Below are 23,411 nucleotides of genomic sequence, written 5' to 3' on the forward strand. Positions count from 1 at the left end.
GTAACACACACACAGACACACAAGTGCATACAATAAAGTGAACCATTCATTTCTGCCACTGCTCTTTGCCCCAGAAATAAAGATAAAGCCCCTAGTACAGGCCAGCCCCATAAACCCTGAAAGGTGGGCCAAAAACTGAGGGTCTCCAGAGGTTGCAAGCCAGCACCTAATGGAGAAAGGAATATATACTCAACTCAGTCAGAAGAACTTGCCTAATGGAGTCTTCTGTGAAGGTCTTCAGTCAGCTTTCTGCATCACGCCTAGCTACCATGTGCGAGCTAGGCGAGCAGGGAATAGGCGGACCGTTGGCGAGGGGGGGGGGGTGAACAGCGCATATACGCAATGTCTGTGCCCCCTTACTCGCAGTGGGGAAACAGTGAGCCGCAGTTCCTGAGTCCCTACCTGAAAACATGAAAGAAAAAGGAATAAAAAAACTAACATTCCCTAACTAGGAAAATAATAAAACATAAGACCTGGTCTGGAGAAATCCAGACCATGTCCACCTCCTTCAGACACTAAGCTTAAACTGATTAGCTCAGGGCCTGGAGGCAGGTATATCCTGCTGGGAAGAGCCGACTTCTTTGATGCCAAAGTGTCATACCTCCTAGAGACAGCAGCATACACCCACGGTCTGTGTCCCCCAATGGAGCAGATAGAGAAATGAAGTTTTCTATGTTTTATTTGTGTTTTAAAAAGCTGCCACTAGGTGTCTCCCTATTTATCCAGAGAACATCCCCCCCCCCCCCCCCCCAATTCCTGGCACAGACTTTGGACTCCAGCTGGCCTGGCAGAATTCCAAAATCAGAGGTGTTCAGCCTTAGCCAATCACAGCTCATCTCACACTGAACTGCCCTGGGCTGTGTGTAGCAGAGTGAGGGAGGAAGTTCTCCCCTGTATGGCTCAATATCAAGTAATAACAACTCAAGGTAGAACACTAAAAAATAAGGAGATTTTTATGCTTGCCGTAAAATCTTTCTCGAAGGATCCATTGGGGGACACAGACCATGGGTATATGCTGCTGTCTCTAGGAGGCTTGACACTATGGCAACAAGAAAAGTCAGCTCCTCCCAGCAGGGTATACCCGCCCACAGGCACCTGAGGTAATCAGTTTTAGTCCCAGAGCAATAGGAGAAGACCGACAGATCAAGAGAAAAACCAAAAACTGTCCGAGCAACCAGAAGAAAAAGGTAACTGAACACACCCTCGGACAGATTACTGAAATAGGAACACCAGAAAAAGGGTAGGAGCTGTGTCCCCCAATGGATCCTTCGAGAAAGAGATTTTATGGTAAGCATAAAAATCTCCTTTTCTCTATCAGCTCAATTGGGGGACACAGACCATGGGACGTACCAAAGCCGTCCCTTGGGTGGGTAAGGAAATCAGTCAGGTGGACAGCTGGACCACCGCCGCCTGCAACGCCTTATGGCCCAGAGGAGCATCAGCTGATGCAAAGGTATGAATCTGGTAGGACCTTGTGAAAGTGTGCAAAGACGACCACGTGGACGCTTTACAGAACTGCGAGGCCGAAACCACGTAGCGGAGTGCCCAGGATGCCCCGAAAAAGGGGTGGAATTAGCCAAAACCCTGAAGGGTGGGATCTTCCCTTTGCAGCGGTAAGCTTCCGAAATAGCAGACCGGATCCACCAAAAAATGGTGGCCATAGATACAGGTTGTCCTGTACCGCAACCTTCCGGAAAAACAAAAAAGGGAGTCACACTGCCGAAAGAGTGACTGAGAGACAAGTCCGATCAGCCCTCACCACCACCAAGTGGTTGAGCAAACGCTCCCAGGGATGAGAAGGGGCTGGACAAAAGGACGGTAGGACGATGTCCTCATTGAGATGAAAAATCAAAACCATCTCAGGTAAGAAGGATGGACCTGGACGGAAAACAACTTGTCCTGGTATACAACCAGGGAGAGAGAACGGCAGGAGAGAGCTGCCAGCTCTGACCCCTCCTAACAGAGGTAAGAGCAATAAGGAACGCCACCTTCCGGGGAAGGAGGCGAAGAGAAATGTCCCTGATAGGTTCAAAAGGGGCGCCTCGCAGGGCACCTAAGACCAAGTGTAAGTCCCAAGGGAAAGAAGGGGACCAATAGGGAGGGGCAGCTTGTGCCACTCCCTGAACCAGGTTCGGACATGACAATTGAACGCCAGAGAACGTTGAAAAAGAATGGAAAGGGCCGAACCTTTGACCCTTAAGGGAGCTAAAAGCCAACCCTTGGAAAGGGGTCGGAGAAGGAAAACCGCGACCGGAGAAAAAAGGCTGAGTTTCACACCAACGAAAATAAGACCGCCTGGTATGGTGGTAAATCTTGCAGAGGAAGGCTTGTGTGCCCTCAGAAAGATGCGAACCACTCGGGAAGAGAAACCTCAAAAAAGGTCCTCAGAACCGCTGTCTCAACCGCCACGCTGTCCAAAGCAGAGACGGTAAATAGGGGTGGCACAGAAGACCTGAGATAAGAGGTCTAGACGATAGAGAAGGCGCAGCATTAAGTCGTTTAGGAGCCGGACCATGACGATGTACCATGCCCACCGTGGCCAGGCTGGGCCACGAGAATGGCGGAAACGCCCTCTGCTGAGAATTTCCTCACGGCCCCGAAAAGAGAGGAAGGGGAGGAAACAGATAAGGTAGGGCAAAGCCCGACCAAGAGAGGGGAATGCTTTGGTAGTGGCGGTACGTGCAGAGGTCCACGCCTGGAGCGCCCCAGGGGTTGCAGATCACTGCAAACATCTCTGGATGTGGGGACCACTCGCCTTGGACGACTGAGAACCGGCTGAGAAGACCACATCCCAGAGACGCCCAGAATGAAGATAGCTTAGATGGCCGGAAACCTGAGTTCTGCCCAGAAGGGAATTTCCCAAGAAGCAAGCAAAGAAAGGATTGCTCTAGGCCCAACATGTTGAAGGGGAAAAGGGCTTCTCGGGGGACCAAGGCCCCAGACCGGCCGATCCCTGAAAACACCTCCCCAGCCCGACAGACTGGCAGGGAGGGTCAGGAAGGAGCGCCCCTGAAAAAAAAAAAAAAAAAAAAAAAAAAAACAGGGGGGAAACGAAGCCACCATAGAAGGGACCGACAAGACTGTCGAGAGAGAACGATCTTGCAGTCGAGAGACAATGGAGACCTGTCCCACCGGAAGAGAATCACCAGTGAAGAGGTTGGCCGCTAACCGACCCAGGACATCCATGCAAAAGTGAATGGAAACTGGAGCAGGGTCTTGATAAGAGAGTCAGCTGATTGGTCGGCGGAGTCGAAAGCGGCAGAGGCCGCGTCGAACTGGAGCCCCAAGAGAGCGGTTGGACTTGTCCCGATTGACCATCCAACCGAAGTGAAACAGGGTCTGGCGGTTGAGACTAAGACTCTCCAGGATCTGGGCCCTGGCTGGAACTCTGATCAGGAGGTCGTCCAAGTAAGGAATCACGGAAACAACTGTTGTCCGTAAAAGGGCTATCACAGGCGCCAGGACTTTGGTAAAGGTCTGCGGAGAAGTGGTCAAACCAAAATGGAGAGCCGCAATAGAAAAGGACTATCCGGAACTGCAAAGCGGAGGTACCGCTGATGACCGGGAAACAATGAGATGTGGAGGCAGGCATCCTTGATGTCCACCGAGGAACGAAAATTCCCCGTGAACCAGGAACGCCAGCACCGTTTTGTTTTTTAACTAGATTTCAGACTCATGCTGGAGTCCTAAATCTCAGACTGCAGCCGGGACACAGACAAGCTCAGCACTGCTCCCTGCCAGTGATGAAAGGTACCCTTTAAAACATATTCTGTCATGGACATCTTGACAGTTCCTTTTTAAAGAGATATTGATACCTATATCTATGACACCGAAAGGAGACTAAAATATATAGGGCAAACCTGCTGAGCATGACATGAGCTATAACAATATTATACAAGAGGCCCAGAAGCCCTTACATTGCACAGTACATACCAGTGATGGACATAATGTTACTGAGGGTTCGTGTAGTACACTGGAAGCTTCTGGACCGGGGGTGTCATGCACTTTCTTCCTTTTCTCTGAAGGTTCAGATGGCACCTCTTCCTTACCTGCAAAACAATAAAATACAGAAGACTATGGTAAAGCAACATGCATGTGTGTAAGGATGTCACAAGGCAAGGAATATTTGTGTCTAGTCCATTAGATAGTTCATAAATGATGATAACAGGTGTGTGTGTGTGTATTTTTGTGTGTGTGTGTGTGTGTGTGTGTGCGTGCGCGGGAATCAATCACTGGGATCCCCACAGTTAACCAGAACAAGGGGCTCCAAGTCTCTGTTCATGGCCAGAGTTGGCTACATGTGTATAAATGATAAACCATAGAAGTGAGTTAGACCATTGTAATCTGATTCTTGACAGATCAAGAAAGGAAAAAAATACTTTAGTGTACAAGCAGCATTACAAGGACTAACAAACTGCATTACATATATTGTAGGTTACGGTCACATTTATAGATTAGGCTTTAATCAGACCCCTTTTGATTGCTAAAATGAATGGGAAGCAGTGTTGGGTAAGCACTATGCCAACTATTTTCTGCTTGTCCCCACTAAGCTCAGTTCCCAGACCAGCACCCATTAAAGGGGTACTCCGCAGCTCAGCGTTTGGAACAAACTGTTCTAAACGCTGGAGCCGGCAGCTCGTGACGTCATAGCCCCCGCCCCCTCATGATGTCACACCCCGCCCCCTCAATGCAAGACTTGCATTGAGGGGCGTGTTGTATCGACATGAGGGGGCGGGGCTATGATGTCACAAGCTCCCGGCTCCAGCGTTCGGAACAGTTTGTTCCAAACGCTGAGCGGCAGAGTACCCCTTTAAGGGGGATGATGTCCAGGAAACTTGGAACAAATTGTGTAGTATTAAGGAGCACAAATTAACTGGCGACTCTAATACAAGACACATATAAGGGCGAGATTCTTGGCAGCGGCTTTCTTAGCCAATATTAAAGGATCCCAAGAGTTAGACCACTCTTTGACAACCCTTTCACATCCAATGGATAAGCACTTTATGTAAACGAGGTCTCACCTTTCTCGTTCTCTGAAAATCCTGGAAAAGACGGTTTTCCTTCAGTTTCCTCAACTGCTTGGAAAGCGTTCCTGAACGCAGAGATCTTCTCTCTCAGTACGGAATTTCGTGGAGATGTAAAAGGGCTATCCTAGGGACACAAATGAAAATATGCTATTTATAACCTATTCCCCTTAACTGGGATAATTAAGAAAAAAAAACAAAAAAGAAACTTATGTCTTTAACCCTTCCCCTCTTTCACAAATGCCTCTTTTCAGGAAAAAACTTCAGTAGCCAAGAATATACCTGATGCGCCCATGTTAGTGCTATGATCTTGGTCTTGTTTTAAAGCAGTGTTTTTCAAACTGTGCGTCTCCAGCTGTTGAAGAACTACAACTCCCAGCACTTCCAACTGTAGAAAAAGCACCCGAGGGAAACTGATCTAATTCATTTAAATGGCACAGTTCAGTTTTTTGGTGCTCCAATTTGGACGCTGCTTTGCTGGACACGCTGTTTGGTGCCGGACGAGGAAACCGTATTCCCCCATCTGGCGTTTAGAAATAATGGACACCGATTCCTAAACAATTGACACACTGTGTCTTCAGTTGTGGCGTCACTTGCGGCGAGTTTTAGGCTGGATTCACTGAGCCGGATATATGTGAATCCAGTCGTACATTTTACAATGTATACTATATTTTATAAAGGTATTTTTATTTTAAAAATCTAACTGAAACGGCTCATCTAAACAATAAAAATGACATCTCATAGTCATTTCTTGGTGTTAGATGACTGGATTTATGAAATCATGCATTTACCAGGGGGTCCGGCTCGCTCTTCCTATTGCTTCTCTGCAATGCAATCTGACGGATGAGGAAGTTCATTTCAGGGGACCCACGGACTCCAATGGTGGATCGACGTCTGTGTTTATGTAAAGATTTGGGGGATTTTCCTGCATATGAAACAAACAATAAAATGAAGGAAATAGCGAATAAGATAACTATACAAAGAAAAAGTACGCACAAAACTTTTATTACAGCCTGAGAACAATAATGCATTGAGAATAAATTTGTAGATTTCTTGTAAAATTATGTAAATGACAGCGACCACTGACAGGACCTCTCCCTCTATGATCTCCATACGTCATCCTAAAAGATGTGGCAGAAGACTGACTGTAAGCCCATTGGAATTAATGGATATCAATACTGCCTCTTGGTTATATTGGTCCTCTTGCAAGGAGACCAGTCAAATACACACACGAGACACTAGTTGTGTACCCGGCATTGCCCGGTCCTCCTACCAAATCCTTGTGGGAAAGGAATGGCAACAAGCTAGCCACAATATTATTACCATAATACTGTGGCTAGCTTTTTGTGAATTGGTATTTCCTGTTTGAGTATTCTTTTTTGCCTACAAATCCCATAATTCCATTTTCCTCCCACCCATTGAAACATAAATGAGCTGCATCCGTTCAAAAGACCTGTGGTTTTCAATCAAGGTGCCTACAGCTGTTGCATTAGTTGCAGATTGATCTCTCTCTCCCACCAAGCGATCGCTCCACCCATTGAAGCAGACAGGCTCCCTGTCATCAGCTGACTAGTGAGTCAGGTCTCGGCCACATTGCAACCTGGGAAAAATCTGAGACAACAGTCATTTTGTATGCTGATAAAAATAAATATTTGGGTGAAAATCACATAAAAATTGTGAGAAAACTGTCAGACACAGGTACAGACACTATATTATGAACTACACTAACTTTTCAACCCCTGTGGCATAGTCCAATAAAATAAAAAATTCCTGGAATACCCCTTTAAGAGTCCCGGGAGATGTACCAAAAGTCCCATAGACTTGCATGGCACTTCAGACAAAAAAAACCTCACCCTTGCAAACGGGGTTAGGTTAATTTAGCTCTAGTATATTTTAGTTGACATTGAAATACCTTCAGCCATTATTATGTTATGCTGGAACATACATACACTGAGTTGTAGATATATATATTCCATATCACACATGCCCCTTACCTGAACACTTGGTCGTGAAGCTTTCGGTAGAGATCCCCAGATCGCCCACAGTGACTGTAGAGAAGTTCATTGGCGAGTTACATGGCGGCAGATCTTCAAAGGGCCCCTCTGTTTTCTTAGGAGTGAAGATGTCCCCAGCTCCAGATGAAGAATCATTAAGTTGGCTGGAGCTCGAGGGGCCGGGTTCTGCCAGTAGATCACCAACATTGCCGCTGTCCAAAACATTCACTTGACTCTTCTTCTCCAAACCATTATCAAACAGGAACGGGGTGATGTTCTCCTTGGACTCATCACTGCTGATGTATCTGGAGTGGGGCCAGTCTGTAGAGGACATCTGCTTGTTGTAAGGGATCGATCCCTCGTCTTCTGATACAATTTCATACGACTGCTGTTCAGTCTGAGGCACCTTGATGGGGATCTCCTGCAGAACGTTCCTTCTCGCCATTACAGTCTCACCTAGAACACAAGTCATAGAAAAGAAATCATGAACACGATGGTCCTATGGTGCTGACAGATCTGCCTCTGAGGTCTTAAAGGGGTAGTCCAGTGGTGAAAAACTTATCCCCTATTCTAAGGATAGGGGATAAGTTTGAGATCGCGGGGGGTCCGACCGCTGGGGCCCCCTGCGATCTCTCTGTACGGGGCCCCGGCTCTCCGCCGAGATAGCGGGTGTCGACCCCCGCACGAGGCGGCGGCCGACACGCCCCCTCAATACATCTCTATGGCAGAGCCGGAGATTGCCGAAGGCAGCGCTTCGGCTCTGCCATAGAGTTGTATTGAGGGGGCGTGTCGGCCGCCGCCTCGTGCGGAGGTCGACACGCCCCCTTCCCGCGGGCTGTCGGGGCTCCATACAGGAGATCGCAGGGGGCCCCAGCGGTCGGACCCCCCGCGATCTGCAACTTATCCCCTATCCTTAGGATAGGGGATAAGTTGCTCACCACTGAATCACCACTGGACTACTCCTTTAAGGATCTGGCTTTACCCCTGTATAAAAAATAATAATAATAATTTAAAAATAAAAATTGTATAGTAATAATCCAAAAGACAGCGGCACTCCTGCCGCTGTCTTTTGGATTATTACTATTGGGGGTCCTGACTTGGCACCTGGACACAATTTTTTGTTGGGACGTGCAGCCACACACTAATTAATATATTATATATATAGGAAACAGCTACGCAGCACTGCTGCTGTCTAAAGGGGGGGGGGGCCTGCTGCTGTCTAAAGGGGGGGGGGGGGCCTGCTGCTGTCTAAAGGGGGGGGGCCCTGCTGCTGTCTAAAGGGGGGAGGCCCTGCTGCTGTCTAAAGGGGGGAGGCCCTGCTGCTGTCTAAAGGGGGGAGGCCCTGCTGCTGTCTAAAGGGGGGGCCCTGCTGCTGTCTAAAGGGGGGGGGCCTGCTGCTGTCTAAAGGGGGGGGCCTGCTGCTGTCTAAAGGGGGGGGCCTGCTGCTGTCTAAAGGGGGGGGCCTGCTGCTGTCTAAAGGGGGGGGCCTGCTGCTGTCTAAAGGGGGGGGCCTGCTGCTGTCTAAAGGGGGGCCCTGCTGATGTTTAATGGGGGGGTTGGTGCTGTCTAAAGGGGGGGCCCTGCTGCTGTCTAAAGGGGGGGCCCCTGCTGCTGTCTAAAGGGGGGGCCCCTGCTGCTGTCTAAAGGGGGGGCCCTGCTGCTGTCTAAAGGGGGGGCCCACTGTCTAAAGAGGGGCTACTACTTATGTCTACAAGGGAGTGGGCCTGCAGTCTACAGGGGGGGGGGGGGTTGCTGTCTACAGGGGGCTGCTACTAATGACTGCCGGGGGGCTGCTGCTAATGTCTGCAAGGGGATACTACTTACTTGAATTTATAGGTAGAGGTGCAGGTGACCCGGTTTCTGCCGCTGCTCACCGTGTGATCATCGGTCTCACCGCCAATGCAAATTCCCTGTTCTGTCCAATGGAGAAGAGAGAAATCTTGGCTCATACTACAGCAGCCGCCTCCATTGTACACAACAAGGACCCATATATCATATGGTAAACAGCGGCAGAGACCGGGTCACTATGCGGTCAGATTCCCTTTAAAATATAAGTACTCGTACTTGGTATCGGCGAGTACTAGAATTAAAGTATCGGTACTCGTACTCTGTGTTAAAAAAAATGTTATCGGGACATCCCTAATTATAGACATGTATATCTATGCATTAATATACAGCATAGATATAAATGAATATATAAATTCATATATATATACACATACATACACACACACACTAAACATATGTATACAAACAACAAAAAACTTGGTCTATATGTATATACAAGCTGTACAGATTATATATAAACATGTATACAGCAGAATTTCCCAATAGCGGACAGTCACGGGGAATTAAAAAAAAAAAAAAAGTGTCCACTATTGAAAGATGTCCCTTAATGGGAAAAAAGGCTCAAAAATCTTTCTAAATGACGGAATAGTGTCCTGTACTCATTTCTGAGTGTATTTACCTATAAAACATGATAAAAAAGCAATATTACAGTAGAATCTCTCAGTGTCATTTAATCACCCCTTATCCCCCCCCCCCTTTATACCCTGTGTCACCTTATTCCCCCTGTGCCAAATTATCACCCCCTGTGCCACATCATTTCCCCTTGATCCCCCCTGTGCCACTTCCCTCCCCCCTCATTACCCTATGTATAAATTCATCACCCTCCTCTTTATGAAGTGGCACAGGGGATAACGGGGGAATGAAATGGCACAGGGGGTGGTAAAGTGGGGACGATGAATTTGCACAGAGGGTAATAAAGTGGGAATGAAATAGCAAAGGGGGGGGGGGGGATCAAGAGGAAATTATGTTGGGGTTAAAGGACAACTGCAGCGCAATATACACTTATCCCCTATCTACAAGATAGGGGATAAGTGTTTGATTGCGAGGGGTCCGACCGCTGGGACCCCCCCCCTCCCCCGAACAGGGCGCCGCCATTAGCGCTCACGGTAACGTAGCGTCGACCTAGAGGTCAACGGTGACGCACCGCCTCCTCCCCGTCCCCATACAGTTCTATGGGGGAGACACGAACGCTGCCTCTCCGCCTCTCCCATAGAGATGTATGGAGGAGGCGTGCCGGCTGTAAGGTCATGCTGTGGCTGGCACGCCCCCTGCACGGGACAGCCGCGGCCCCGTACAGATCACAGGGGGTCCCAGCGGTCGGACCCCCCCGCGATCAAACACTTATCCCCTATTCTGTGGATAGGGGATAAGTGTTAATCACGCTGCAGATGTCCTTTAAAAGGGGCGGGGGATGATTTGGCACTGGGAAAATATAGTGTCACGAGCGAGGGGGGGGGGGGGGGGGGAAGAGAGAGATGAATGATGTGGCCGGCGGCCGTACAGAAGCAGGAGAGCACTGTATAAACATCGGTCTTCTGCAGGGGGTGCAGCGGGAGCCTGGGCCCCTTACTGGGGTATTGGCTGTACCCCCCTGGCGGCGGCCTCTGTACAGGGTAGGGCCGGCACATAAGCCTGGTTGTCCCCTATTGGAGTTTTTTTTTTGTCCCCTAATAGGAGTTTTTTTGTCCCCTAATAGGAGTTTTTTTGTCCCCTTTCGGGTATATCCACATCTGCTGTTGGGAGTGTCCCCTATTCGGAGGGTGCAAATACATTAAGTCTTATGGGACTCTGCCGGGGAATTAAAAACTGTCCACTATTGGGAGGTGTCCGCTAAGGGAGATTTTACTGTACAGTATATGTATATACATACAGAACAGATTATATATATATATATATATATATATACACTGTACATGGTCTATATACACATGCATGAAGTGTATAGGCAATATATATATATATATATATATATTACATAATCTATATATACACACATCCTGTACATAGATTGTATACACATACATTATTTTCGCAATCATATATACTGTTCATAATATTATATATACACAAATACAGTACATAGAGTATATATACATATTCACAATGATATATACTGTACATGACCTATATATACACAGACAGATACAAAGATACATACAGTGACCGCACCGCACGGCGCTGACAACTCTTCCTTCTGATTCAAATTCAAATCTTCCGCGCCGAGGCCTGATCCCTCCGCCCAGCTAAATAGTCCCACACAACACCCGTCCACTAACTCCCCAGAAACACCCAATCCGGCGTCAGAGAATACTATTTGTCTCACCAGACATTAATAGTCCATGACCGTCATACATAACCCAACAACGTACTGTACGAGCCTCAAAGTCTGCGGATGGATACAGTTAACCGTTACAAAAAAAAGGCCAGATCGTTCATCCAATCAATGTGTGCGTCGCTACAGCGCAAGCGCTGTCAGGACGCATGCGCTCTGCTGCCTAACGACTCACAAAGCGCCATATTTAATTCGGGACGTGCGAAGTTTTGTTGCCCACAGCAAAGATGGTGGGCTTAGCGATCACAGTTGCAGCCACGAAGACACGGTAATTGGAAAGGGAAAACGGCAGGTGGCGCTGCACGTATGACAATGAAAAGTTACTTGAGACGCACATTAGCTGTCGGCTAACCCCGCCCAGGTCTGCTGTGATTGGCTGCTGGGTTCTCTCAGGAGGATGGTGATTGGCTGGCCTTCCTCGCTGTCACGTTGTTCTCCCTCAGTCTTCCTGGTTAGCAGGAGAGGCAGGCTGGAGTTGGGTGGGAGACCCCGAGTATGAAGAGGGTCACCCTGTTCGTCAAGGGGGATGCCCGGCATGGAAGGGTGAGTGGAAAGGGGAGGGTATGGGGGGTGCATTTATACCTATAGACACTTAAAGGGCTTGTCCATGCTGCATCCTAATCAGGGTGCCTCCAGCTGTTGCAAAACTACAACTCCCAGCATGCTGGGAGTTGTAGTTTTGCACTTATTAACTGCAGATTTGCAAATGTGAATTTATCAGTGTCAGTGTTTCCCAACCAGGCTGCCTCCAGCTGTTGCAAAACTACAACTCCCAGCATGCCCGGACAGCCGTTGGCTGTCCGGGCACGCTGGGAGTTGTAGTTTTGCAACAGCCAGAGACGCTCAAAAGTGACAGAACGATAGCCGTCACTTTTTTTATGCCATTTCCTTGTCTTTCTACTATTGACGTGCACGCTCCGTCTCTCCGTGTCAGGTGGTCGCGTTCCAAGGATCCACCATCTCCGACGTCCTCTCTCTCGCCAGCTCTAAGCTTGGGATCCGCGCGGTGGGCGTCTACAATGACAAGGGGGGCCTGATCGATGACGTCGCCCTCATCAGGTAAGACACTTGGTCATCACTTATATATAGGACGGCGTCCTCTAGCTGTTCCAAAACAACAACTTCTTTGGCTGTGGGGCATGATGGGAGTTGTAGTTTTGCAGCAGGTTAGAGAACGCTGATACGGTATAGAGAATGTATGTGTCTTATCGCCCAATGGTCTATGATCTGCAATGAAACAAAGTTCCCATTGGTCACCCATAGCTATGATTACTGTTGTCACTTACACTTAGGCTCTGTTCACACTATAGAAATGAAGTGCAGATTCTGCGTCCCATTCACTACAGCGCAGAGCCGCTGCATCTGATGGAATCAAATTCCACAACGGAGCTTCCAACAAGGGAATGGTGCAGCAGAAACCCGTTGAATTGAATAGGATTAGCTTGGAATTTCCGTAGTGTGAATGTGATCGTAGAATGTTAAAGGGGTCTTCAGGTATTGGAGGGTCCATACATCATAGGAACATACAATGTGTCTGTAGATAAGAACTGGTCAGCCTATCTCATCTGCCCAATATTTTGAATACTATGAATAGTCCCTGGCCATATCTTATATGAAACAAAGTACGGTATGAAGAAACAGGAACAAACCCTTTTCGTCGGCGCTGCTCGGATGGTGCAAGAAAGTGGATGGTACCCAGAGTATTATGTAACAATATTTTATTGAAACATATACAAAAAGGGGTACAGACAGGACAAGACGCGTTTCGGGAGTGAGCCCTCCCTTTCTCAATTGTGGACATATACAGACTGCATATGTCCACAATTGAGAAAGGGAGGGCTCACTCCCGAAACGCGTCTTGTCCTGTCTGTAACCCTTTTTGTATATGTTTCAATAAAATATTGTTACATAATACTCTGGGTACCATCCACTTTCTTGCACCATCCGAGCAGCGCCGACGAAAAGGGTTTGTTCCTGTTTCTTCATACCGTACTTTGTTCCAAGACCTCTGCCGATCCCTGCGAGGACATCGGCCACAACCCGCAGGCTGCAGCTCCGGACTACCGCTCACTACCCCAACACGGAGGGGTTACATGCATGAACCCAAGGTTCACTCAAGGTGAGCATACTACTTAATCCTTCGCTTTAATATATATCATCGGAATTACACGAGGCGCTGTCCTCCTTCTTTTGCTTTTATATCTTATGTGAAGGATAACCTTATACCTATCTCTCTTATATGGAGGATAGTCTTATACTGATCTCTATCTTATATGAAGGATAGCCTTATACTGATCCCTATTTTCTATGAAGCATAGCCTTATACCATCCTCTATCTTATATAAAGGATAGTCTTATACCTATCTCTATCTTATATGAAGAATAGCCTTATACCTATTCCTATCTTATATGAAGGATAGTCTTATGCCTATCCCTATCTTATGTGAAGGATAGCCTTATACTTATCCCTATATTATATGGAGGATAGCCTTATACCTATCTCTATCTTATATGAAGGATAACCTTATACCTATCCCTATCTTATATGAAGGATCGCCTTATACTTATCCCTATCTTATATGAAGGATAACCTTATACCTATCTTATATGAAGGATAGCCTTATGCCTATCTCTGTCTTATATGAAGCATGTGTAAAATAGAAAAGCAAAAGAAGGAGGACAGCGCCTCGTGTAATTCCGATGATATATATTAAAGCGAAGGATTAAGTAGTATGCTCACCTTGAGTGAACCTTGGGTTCATGCATGTAACCCCTCCGTGTTGGGGTAGTGAGCGGTAGTCCGGAGCTGCAGCCTGCGGGTTGCGGCCGATGTCCTCGCAGGGATCGGCAGAGGTCTTGGAACAAAGTACGGTATGAAGAAACAGGAAAAAAAAAACCTTTTCGTCGGCGCTGCTCGGATGGTGCAAAAATGTGGATGGTACCCAGAGTATTATGTAACAATATTTTATTGAAACACAATTTATGAAGAATATTTACAATCTGGCGCCAAAAACATTCCGACACAGGTCAAAGGTTGAACATAAGAAAAAAGTGATGCTGCATATTCATTTCGAATAAAAATGGTTATATTTAGAGAACAATATAGAGAATATTGTGTTTGGTACTTGTAAATTATTGGAATTTACTTAAAACATTGCAAATCCACTTTACATAGTCTAACAGTTACGTACTAGTCATGGTAGCCACGGACTCAGAACGAGGCTTGGGCTAGCTAGTGTTGATAGTGAGGCATGGTCACAATGGCCATGGTTAAGGCTTGCCGCTGTTTGTCTATGTGCAAAGGGCGGCCAATTAGAGTATAGATACGCGATAAGTATAAGGCTATCCTTCATATAAAATAGGGATAGGTAGAAGGCTATCCTCCATATAAGATAGGGTTAAGTATAAAGCTATCCTTCATATAAGATAGGTATAAGGTTATCCTTCATATAAGATAGGGATAAGTATAAGGCGATCCTTCATATAAGATAGGGATAGGTATAAGGCTATCTATACTCTAATTGACGTACTATACCGTCCTTACGGGTAAGTCGGGATTTGTACGTGCCGCTTATTTCAATGTAGAGTCGGCAACCAATCAGATTGTGAGATTGGGGTGACGTACTGTGTTGATGTTGAGAGCGCTTCTCTTTGTTTATATAGTCACTTGGTGTGCATTTTCAACCTATGGGAGATCAAGTTAGCCAGCTGTTCAGCCAATCAATGAGCTGAAGGGTATTTGTATGGCGGTAAACATAGGTATTATGAATGTAAGAGACCATATGATTCAAATCAATCATAGGTTTCTTAAGTGACGAGGGTGGGTGGTTGGACCAATCAGATCACTGCCTATCTGATAATGTAAGGTCTATGAAGAAAAATGCTGCGGGATGGGAGGTTTCTGATAGGTGGACGTTTGGACCAATGAGGGCATCGCCTAATCCGTCTTAGATTAGCAGTAGAGGGCGGGTGTATTCAGAATTCCTGATAGACGCTTTAGCCAATCCGAGAATCGCCTACCTCATCGTGTATTTCCACTTGGGGGATACAGGGCATGATCAAGAATCCCTGGTAGGTAGGTTGTAGATGCTCGCCCAGCCACTCACTCCGGCATCCAGAGAAGAGCGGATGGACACAATGACATCGGCAAGGTGAGTGAATATATCCTGATAATTTATGTTGGATTTTCAATATATTCATTAAGTCCCTGAGGGATAAGGGTTTTTGGCTTAAAAATCCAGTAGTTCTCCCTCCTGCATAGTTGAGTATAACGTCGGTGGCAAGTGATTGGTATCTGCTCGATCGGGGTGACAGAAAAATGTGAAAAATCGCAGTTGTGCATTAGTGAGGCATGGCGTGATACGCTGTGCAGTTGGTACCCAGTTTTTACATTAAACCAGTGTTTATTCAATCTGGCATTAAGACACTGGATTGTCCGGCCTATATATTGGCTTTTGCAAGTGCATTCCAGTAGATAGACAACAAAGGATGATTTACATGTTAATATGGTCTTAATTGGGAAAGTTTCGCCTGTGATGTTCGAAGTAAAGGATTTCTTGCGATGCGTAATGCTTGTGCAGTGTTTGCATGCTGATGTTCCACATTTGTAGGAACCCTCTAGTCCTTCTTTCAGAAAGGTGGTTTTTGTAGGTTCCTTTAGTTTGCTTGGTGCCAGTATGTTTTTAAGTGACTTATTCTTTCTGAAGGTCACCTGTGGTTTTGAAGGAATACAGTCTTTCAGAAAAGGGTCCAGTAAAAGAGTGGCCCAGTGTTTTTCCAAAATCTTCTTTATATTTTTGTGGTCTGTTGAGTATGTAGTAAGAAAGTTGTAGGCGTAGGATTTCTCCAAACTTTCTGTGGTGGTGAGGTTTTTACATTTTGGTTGAAGACAAGTGTTCTGATCAGTCTTCATAGCTTTTTGTTTGCTATTCTGAATCAGGGATCTAGGGTATCCCTTTGCTTTAAATCTTTTGTTCAAGATTTCACTTTGTGTAAAAAAAAGTCTTTGTCCGATGTGCAGTTGCGCCGAATTCTCTTAAATTGGCCGTATGGAATGTTTTGGATCCATTTCTGATAGTGGCAGCTAGAATAATCCAAATAACTATTCCCGTCTACTGCTTTGAAAAAGGTTTTAGTGGTGATCTTTTTTTTCTTTATTGTGTGACACCATGACGTCTAAAAATTCTGCATTGTTATCATACTGGTGGTGGGTGAACTGAATGTTCCACGTGTTATTGTTTAGTGATGTGATGAAATCCTTGGGATTCGTGATGGTTTTATCCCAGACAATAAAGATATCGTCTATATACCTCTGGTATGAGATACAGTTACAAAACAGGGGGTCTTGGTACAGGATTTGTTCCTCAAACGCTCCCATGAAAAGATTCGCAAAACTTGGTGCGAAACGGGTCCCCATCGCAGTCCCACAGTGCTGTCGATATGTTTTTCCGTTAAATTTGAAAAAATTGTGTTCAAGGATGAATTGAATAGCTTTCAGGAGAAATTCCCGCTGGGGTATAGGCATGGTAACATCTTGTTCGAGAAAGTATGAGACTGCGGTTAGACCGAGATCGTGTTTGATGATAGTGTAAAGAGATGTGATATCCATGGTTAGAAATGTGTAGTTTTCTTTCCAGGTAAGTTTGCTTATAGTGGATATGAAGTCGCTGGTATCACGGGTAAAGGACGGTAATGTGGTGACGTATTTCTGTAAATGGTAATCAATATATTGGGAGAGGTTGGAGGTGAGTGAATTTATTCCAGAAATAATTGGTCGCCCAGGTGGTTGTGTGGGATGTTTATGGATCTTTGGTAGATGATAGAATAATGGGGTATCGGGTTCGGAAAACTTGATGAAGTTGTATTCTTGTTTATTGAGGACTCCTTCTTCCAGACCTCTGGATAAAAAATCGGTAAGTTCTTTCTCATACGATTTTGCTGGATTTTGCTGTAGAACTTCGTAAAATGATTTATCAGATAATAGGCGGTTTGATTCCATGATATAGTTTTCACGGTCGAGAATCACAATACCTCCTCCTTTGTCTGCTGATTTTATTATAATAGATTCATCATCTGTCAAGGTTTTTATTGCTTTTCTCTGAGCTCTGTTCAGATTGTCTTTATTGTTTGGTCTCTTGTCTTTATTGATGGTGTTTAGACTCTCAAAATCTGCTGATACTTCGGCCATAAATGTCTCTATGAAATTCCCTCGATGTTGAGTCGGGTAGAAAATCGATCTGGGTTTAAGACCGGTATCTATTGGAGGGTTGATCCAATATTAGGGCATATTCAGACTTGCTGGATTTAGTCTGTGTATTGTGGTTCATTTTTGGTAAGTTGAAGAATCTCTTCAGAGTCATTTTCCGAATGAAGTTGTTCAGATCTAGGAATAGATCAAAATCATTGGATGTTTTTGAGGGGCAGAAGGACGACCCTTTTGCTAGGACACTTAGTTCTATTGGTTTTAAAATCTTTTTGGACAGGTTGAAAATTTTGATGGGGTCTAGAGTAATTTCATTTTGTCCAGGGCTACGGACATCTTCCATTAATAATTTTTTGGGTTTCTCTTCTTGTTGTACGGTTTCTTGTTTGCTTCTCTTTCTTCCTCCTCTTCTTCCTCTCTTTCTTTTCTTTTTGTTGTTTTTGGTATGATTGGCGCTGCTATGTGGATTGTTTCTATGGTTGAAAGTGGTGGATCCGGTGTACAGGTCAGGGCTATAGGAAGCCCTAAAAAAGATTCCGATAAAAGTGTGTGGTTGGAGGGTAGGGTGAAGTCTTCTTTAGATTCTAACCGGTGTGAGGATGGGTTGCACGGTGTGAAAAATTGATTAGTCGAAATGTCTGCATTGGTTTGATTTATTGTTGGTGGTGTGAGACTTCCATGCTTAGTGATGAGTGAATCTTCAAAAATATCGTCCTCTGATATGGTCGGTGTTTGGAATCGTCCTGAGGGCAGATCTGATTTAGCATCTTTGATAAATTCCAGTAGTTCTTCTGGGATTTCTTTGGATGTGGGGTTCCCGGCGATGGGTATTGTTTTGAAGGGTGTTTTGAGGGGTGTTTTGTGGGATAAAGGTCTGGATTTGATCAGAGTTTTCTTCAGGGTTTTTGCCAGTGGGAAATGTTTCCTAGGGGCTGGTATAGGAACATTCGTACTGAGTGATTTGGGTGTTTTAAGAGGGTGGTGTGATGGTTGTTGGGAGTATTGTTTTCTTGCAGGTTTAGAAAAGGGTTTATGGGATGTTTTTTGTTTATTGTTTTCTTTCAACCAATATTTGATATTTGTATTGTTTTCTTTCAACCAATATTTGATATTTGTATTCTTTTATATGAAGCATAGCCTTATGTCTATCCCTATTTTATATGAAGGATAGCCTTATGTCTATCCCTATTTTATATGAAGGATAGCCTTATATCTATCCCTATTTTATATGAAGGATAGTCTTATGCCTATCTCTATCTTATATGAAGGATAGCCTTATGCCTATCTCTATCTTATATGAAGGATAGCCTTATACCTATCTCTATCTTATATGAAGGATAGCCTTATACCTATCTCTCTTATATGAAGGATAGCCTTATACCTATCTCTCTTATATGAAGGATAGCCTTATACCTATCCCTATCTTATATGAAGGATAGCCTTATACCTATCCCTATCTTATATGAAGGATAGCCTTATACCTATCCCTATCTTATATGAAGGATAGCCTTATGCTTATCCTATACATGCTTAAACTCCTTCACTGTATTTGCAGCGACCACTTCTGCAGGAAGGCTATCCCATGCATCCACTACTCTCTCAATAAAGTAATACTTCCTGATACTAATTTTAGTTGAGCAGTATCTGCCCCTAGAGGGCACAGTGATCACACTGCAGTACCAGGCACAGCCACACTCCTATAGGGGCTGCAGAGATTTTTCTTTTTATGAGTCGGACCCCACCGATCATACGTTCATGGCTTATTCACAAGCCAATTGTCTATACCAGACATACACTGCAGATGTTTTGGACTACATCTCCCATGATGCTTTTGCAGCAGTTTGGCCTTAAGAGCATCATGGGAGATGTAGTCCACAACATCTGCAGTGCCGAAGGTTGCCTACCCCTGGTCTATACAGAAGCCGTGTTCTCCAGACTCGTCCGTGCAGCAGAGGAGCTATGAGGTAACATATGAACTTGAAAAAAAAATCACCGACTTAGAGTTTTGCTATTAGTGTAACAAAGTAGGGGTCACCGAAAAACACTAATACTTAACTTTTATTAGATTATGTTAAAATGAGGAATAACCCCGAAAAACCATCAACAAATCAAAATTAAACAAAAACCAGGACCTGATAAGCGTCCATGAAGTCACCGATTGCTCAAAAATACCGATACAAAAGTAGCCCTATAGGCAACCACATAGGTCAGGGAATATAATTTACATATGACCTCACAATAAAGGATGGGGTATAGGTGGGGAAAGAGGGGGAAAAAGACCTAGGAAGGGTAATAGGCCATGGTTGGTGATTGGCCACTACCTATCACTTTCCCTGGTCAACCCTCTTTCTATAACTATACCTAGGCGGAGTTTACGCCCTGATAAGGGCGGCCCCACTCTGGAACCTGGTCTATTCTTACTCCTATATGCCCTATGATAAGGAGCAAATTAGGGGGAAAAAATTCTCACTGGGGAGCCCTAATTAGCTAAGGGGATAGGAATGAAGACCCTTAGCTACACACTTATTGATAGGTTCCAAATATGGTGAGACCTCACCCAAAAAAAATATAGGTGAACAAAGTGTATATATATATATATATATATATATATATATATATATATATATATATATATATATATATATATATAGTGGTCCCTCAAGTTACAATATGAATTGGTTCTGGGATGACCATTGTATGTTGAAACCATTGTGTGTTGAGACCAGAACTCTATGGAAACCTGGTAATTGGTTCTGAAGACCCAAAATGTCATCCAAGAATAGGAAAAAGTGAAAATTTAAGAAAAATAAAAAGATAACTAATATAGATAAAGCAAATCCTTTCATATAAAAGTAATAAAGATCTGCTGGGAGCTGTAATCACTGTCTATGTCAGTGTTTCCCAAGCAGGGAGCCTCCAGCTGTTGGAAAACTACAACTCCCAGCATGCCCGGACAGCCAAAGGCTGTCCGTGCATGATGGGAGTTGTAGTTTTGCAACAGCTGGGGGCACCCTGCTTGGGAAACACTGGTCTATGTAGAGGAGAGGAGCTTCTTCGGGGTCCTGTACAGTACATGCAATGTCCTAAAAAAAGTAACATGGAGTCGCCCTCACCTGGTGTCCAAAGGAGCAGCTAACCCTGGTACAGGTGAAGAGTACAGAACATGTAATACCTCTCTGTACTGTAGGGGGCGCTACCAGACACCAGTCACTGCATGCACTTCAGGAATACAAGGGTTTTACCAGTAAAATGCCCATTCTGATCGATCAGTTCTTTCGGCTATTGACACGTGTCACAGATCTGGACTGTCTGTAGTATTGTATGTTGAGTCTGGTTTCAACTTACAATGATCCACAAAAGACCATTATATGTTGAAACTCTTGTATGTTGAGGCCATTGTAAGTTGAGGGATCACTGTATATGTGTGTGTGTGTGTGTATGTATGTGTATATGTGTGTATATATATATATATATATATATATATATATATATATATTAGAGGTGCACCGAAATGGAAATTTCAGAACCGAAACGAAACCGAAATAAAAAAAAATGTCCGGCCGAAACCGATACCGAAACCGAAAATGACTTCTCCCCGTCTTCTGGTAAAATGCAGCGCTCCGCTCATTAGATTCCCCCACATTAGATTGCCAGCTCCCCCACATTAGGTCGGGAGTTCCCCCACATTAATAGGCAGCTCCCCCACATTAATAGGCAGCTCCCCCACATTAGGTCAGCATTTCCCCCACAATATTAGGCAGCTCCCCCCCACATTAGGTCAGCAGTTCCCCCACAATAGTAGGCAGTTCCCCCACAATATTAGGCAGCTCCCCCCAACAATATTAGGCAGCTCCCCCCAACAATATTAGGCAGCTCCCCCCAACAATATTAGGCAGCTCCCCCCAACAATATTAGGCAGCTCCCCCCAACAATATTAGGCAGCTCCCCCCAACAATATTAGGCAGCTCCCCCCAACAATATTAGGCAGCTCCCCCCAACAATATTAGGCAGCTCCCCCCAACAATATTAGGCAGCTCCCCCCAACAATATTAGGCAGCTCCCCCCAACAATATTAGGCAGCTCCCCCCAACAATATTAGGCAGCTCCCCCCAACAATATTAGGCAGCTCCCCCCAACAATATTAGGCAGCTCCCCCCAACAATATTAGGCAGCTCCCCCCAACAATATTAGGCAGCTCCCCCCAACAATATTAGGCAGCTCCCCCCACAATATTAGGCAGCTCCCCCCACATTTGTAGGCAGCTCCCCCCACATTTGTAGGCAGCTCCCCTCCAACAATATTAGGCAGCTCCCCCCCCCAATAATATTAGGCAGCTCCCCCCCAACAATGTTAGGCAGCTCCCCCCCAACAATGTTAGGCAGCTCCCCCCCACAATGTTAGGCAGCTCCCCCCCCCCCCACAATATTAGGCAGCTCCCCCCCCCCACAATATTAGGCAGCTCCCCCCCCCACAATATTAGGCAGCCCCCCCCACAATATTAGGCAGCTCCCCCCCCCCCCCACAATATTAGGCAGCTCCCCCCCCAACAATATTAGGCAGCTCCCCCCAACAATATTAGGCAGCTCCCCCCAACAATATTGGGCAGCTCCCCCCAACAATATTGGGCAGCTCCCCCCAACAATATTGGGCAGCTCCCCCCAACAATATTGGGCAGCTCCCCCCAACAATATTGGGCAGCTCCCCCCAACAATATTGGGCAGCTCCCCCCAACAATATTGGGCAGCCCCCCCCCAACAATATTGGGCAGCTCCCCCCAACAATATTGGGCAGCTCCCCCCAACAATATTGGGCAGCTCCCCCCAACAATATTGGGCAGCTCCCCCCAACAATATTGGGCAGCTCCCCCCAACAATATTGGGCAGCTCCCCCCAACAATATTGGGCAGCTCCCCCCAACAATATTGGGCAGCTCCCCCCAACAATATTGGGCAGCTCCCCCCAACAATATTGGGCAGCTCCCCCCAACAATATTGGGCAGCTCCCCCCAACAATATTGGGCAGCTCCCCCCAACAATATTGGGCAGCTCCCCCCAACAATATTGGGCAGCTCCCCCCAACAATATTGGGCAGCTCCCCCCAACAATATTGGGCAGCTCCCCCCAACAATATTGGGCAGCTCCCCCCAACAATATTGGGCAGCTCCCCCCAACAATATTGGGCAGCTCCCCCCAACAATATTGGGCAGCTCCCCCCAACAATATTGGGCAGCTCCCCCCAACAATATTGGGCAGCTCCCCCCAACAATATTGGGCAGCTCCCCCCAACAATATTGGGCAGCTCCCCCCAACAATATTGGGCAGCTCCCCCCAACAATATTGGGCAGCTCCCCCCAACAATATTGGGCAGCTCCCCCCAACAATATTGGGCAGCTCCCCCCAACAATATTGGGCAGCTCCCCCCAACAATATTGGGCAGCTCCCCCCAACAATATTGGGCAGCTCCCCCCACAATATTGGGCAGCTCCCCCCACAATATTAGGCAGCTCCCCCCACAATATTAGGCAGCTCCCCCCACAATATTAGGCAGCTCCCCCCACAATATTAGGCAGCTCCCCCACATTTGTAGGCAGCTCCCCTCCAACAATATTAGGCAGCTCCCCCCAACAATATTAGGCAGCTCCCCCCAACAATATTAGGCAGCTCCCCCCACAATATTAGGCAGCTCCCCCCACAATATTAGGCAGCTCCCCCCACAATATTAGGCAGCTCCCCCACATTTGTAGGCAGCTCCCCTCCAACAATATTAGGCAGCTCCCCCAACAATATTAGGCAGCTCCCCCCCCCAACAATATTAGGCAGCTCCCCCCCCAACAATATTAGGCAGCTCCCCCCCAACAATATTAGGCAGCTCCCCCCCAACAATGTTAGGCAGCTCCCCCCCACAATGTTAGGCAGCTCCCCCCCCCCCACAATATTAGGCAGCTCCCCCCCCCCACAATATTAGGCAGCTCCCCCCCCCACAATATTAGGCAGCCCCCCCCACAATATTAGG

At 46.1% G+C, this 23,411-nt stretch overlaps 2 protein-coding genes across 4 annotated transcripts in view; one reads left to right on the forward strand and one right to left on the reverse strand.

Moving 5' to 3' along the window:
- Window positions 1–11,375, reverse strand: part of CDCA2 (cell division cycle associated 2) — a 38,133-nt gene extending 26,758 nt beyond the window's left edge. For 2 of the 3 annotated variants that reach the window (XM_056571143.1, XM_056571142.1), the window contains exons 1-5: window positions 11,190–11,375; window positions 7,019–7,474; window positions 5,816–5,949; window positions 5,022–5,151; window positions 3,934–4,049 (exon numbers count right to left, since the gene is read on the reverse strand). In XM_056571143.1, coding sequence (XP_056427118.1) covers window positions 3,934–4,049; window positions 5,022–5,151; window positions 5,816–5,949; window positions 7,019–7,474; window positions 11,190–11,220 — 867 coding nt within the window. In that variant the 5' untranslated portion in view covers window positions 11,221–11,375. Of the gene's footprint in view, window positions 1–3,933; window positions 4,050–5,021; window positions 5,152–5,815; window positions 5,950–7,018; window positions 7,475–11,024 lie in introns of all 3 variants that reach the window. The other variant, XM_056571144.1, reaches the window with a different exon arrangement.
- A 170-nt stretch (window positions 11,376–11,545) lies between these two features.
- The window catches only part of KCTD9 (potassium channel tetramerization domain containing 9), a 35,795-nt gene continuing 23,929 nt past the window's right edge, over window positions 11,546–23,411 (forward strand). Inside the window, exons 1-2 of the mRNA XM_056571145.1 lie at window positions 11,546–11,741; window positions 12,133–12,257. Of these exons, the coding sequence (XP_056427120.1) occupies window positions 11,694–11,741; window positions 12,133–12,257 (173 nt within the window). The 5' untranslated portion in view covers window positions 11,546–11,693. The remainder of the gene's footprint in view (window positions 11,742–12,132; window positions 12,258–23,411) is intronic.

The sequence above is a fragment of the Hyla sarda genome, chromosome 4 (assembly GCF_029499605.1).
Source record: "Hyla sarda isolate aHylSar1 chromosome 4, aHylSar1.hap1, whole genome shotgun sequence".
NCBI classification, from domain to species: Eukaryota; Metazoa; Chordata; class Amphibia; order Anura; family Hylidae; genus Hyla; species Hyla sarda.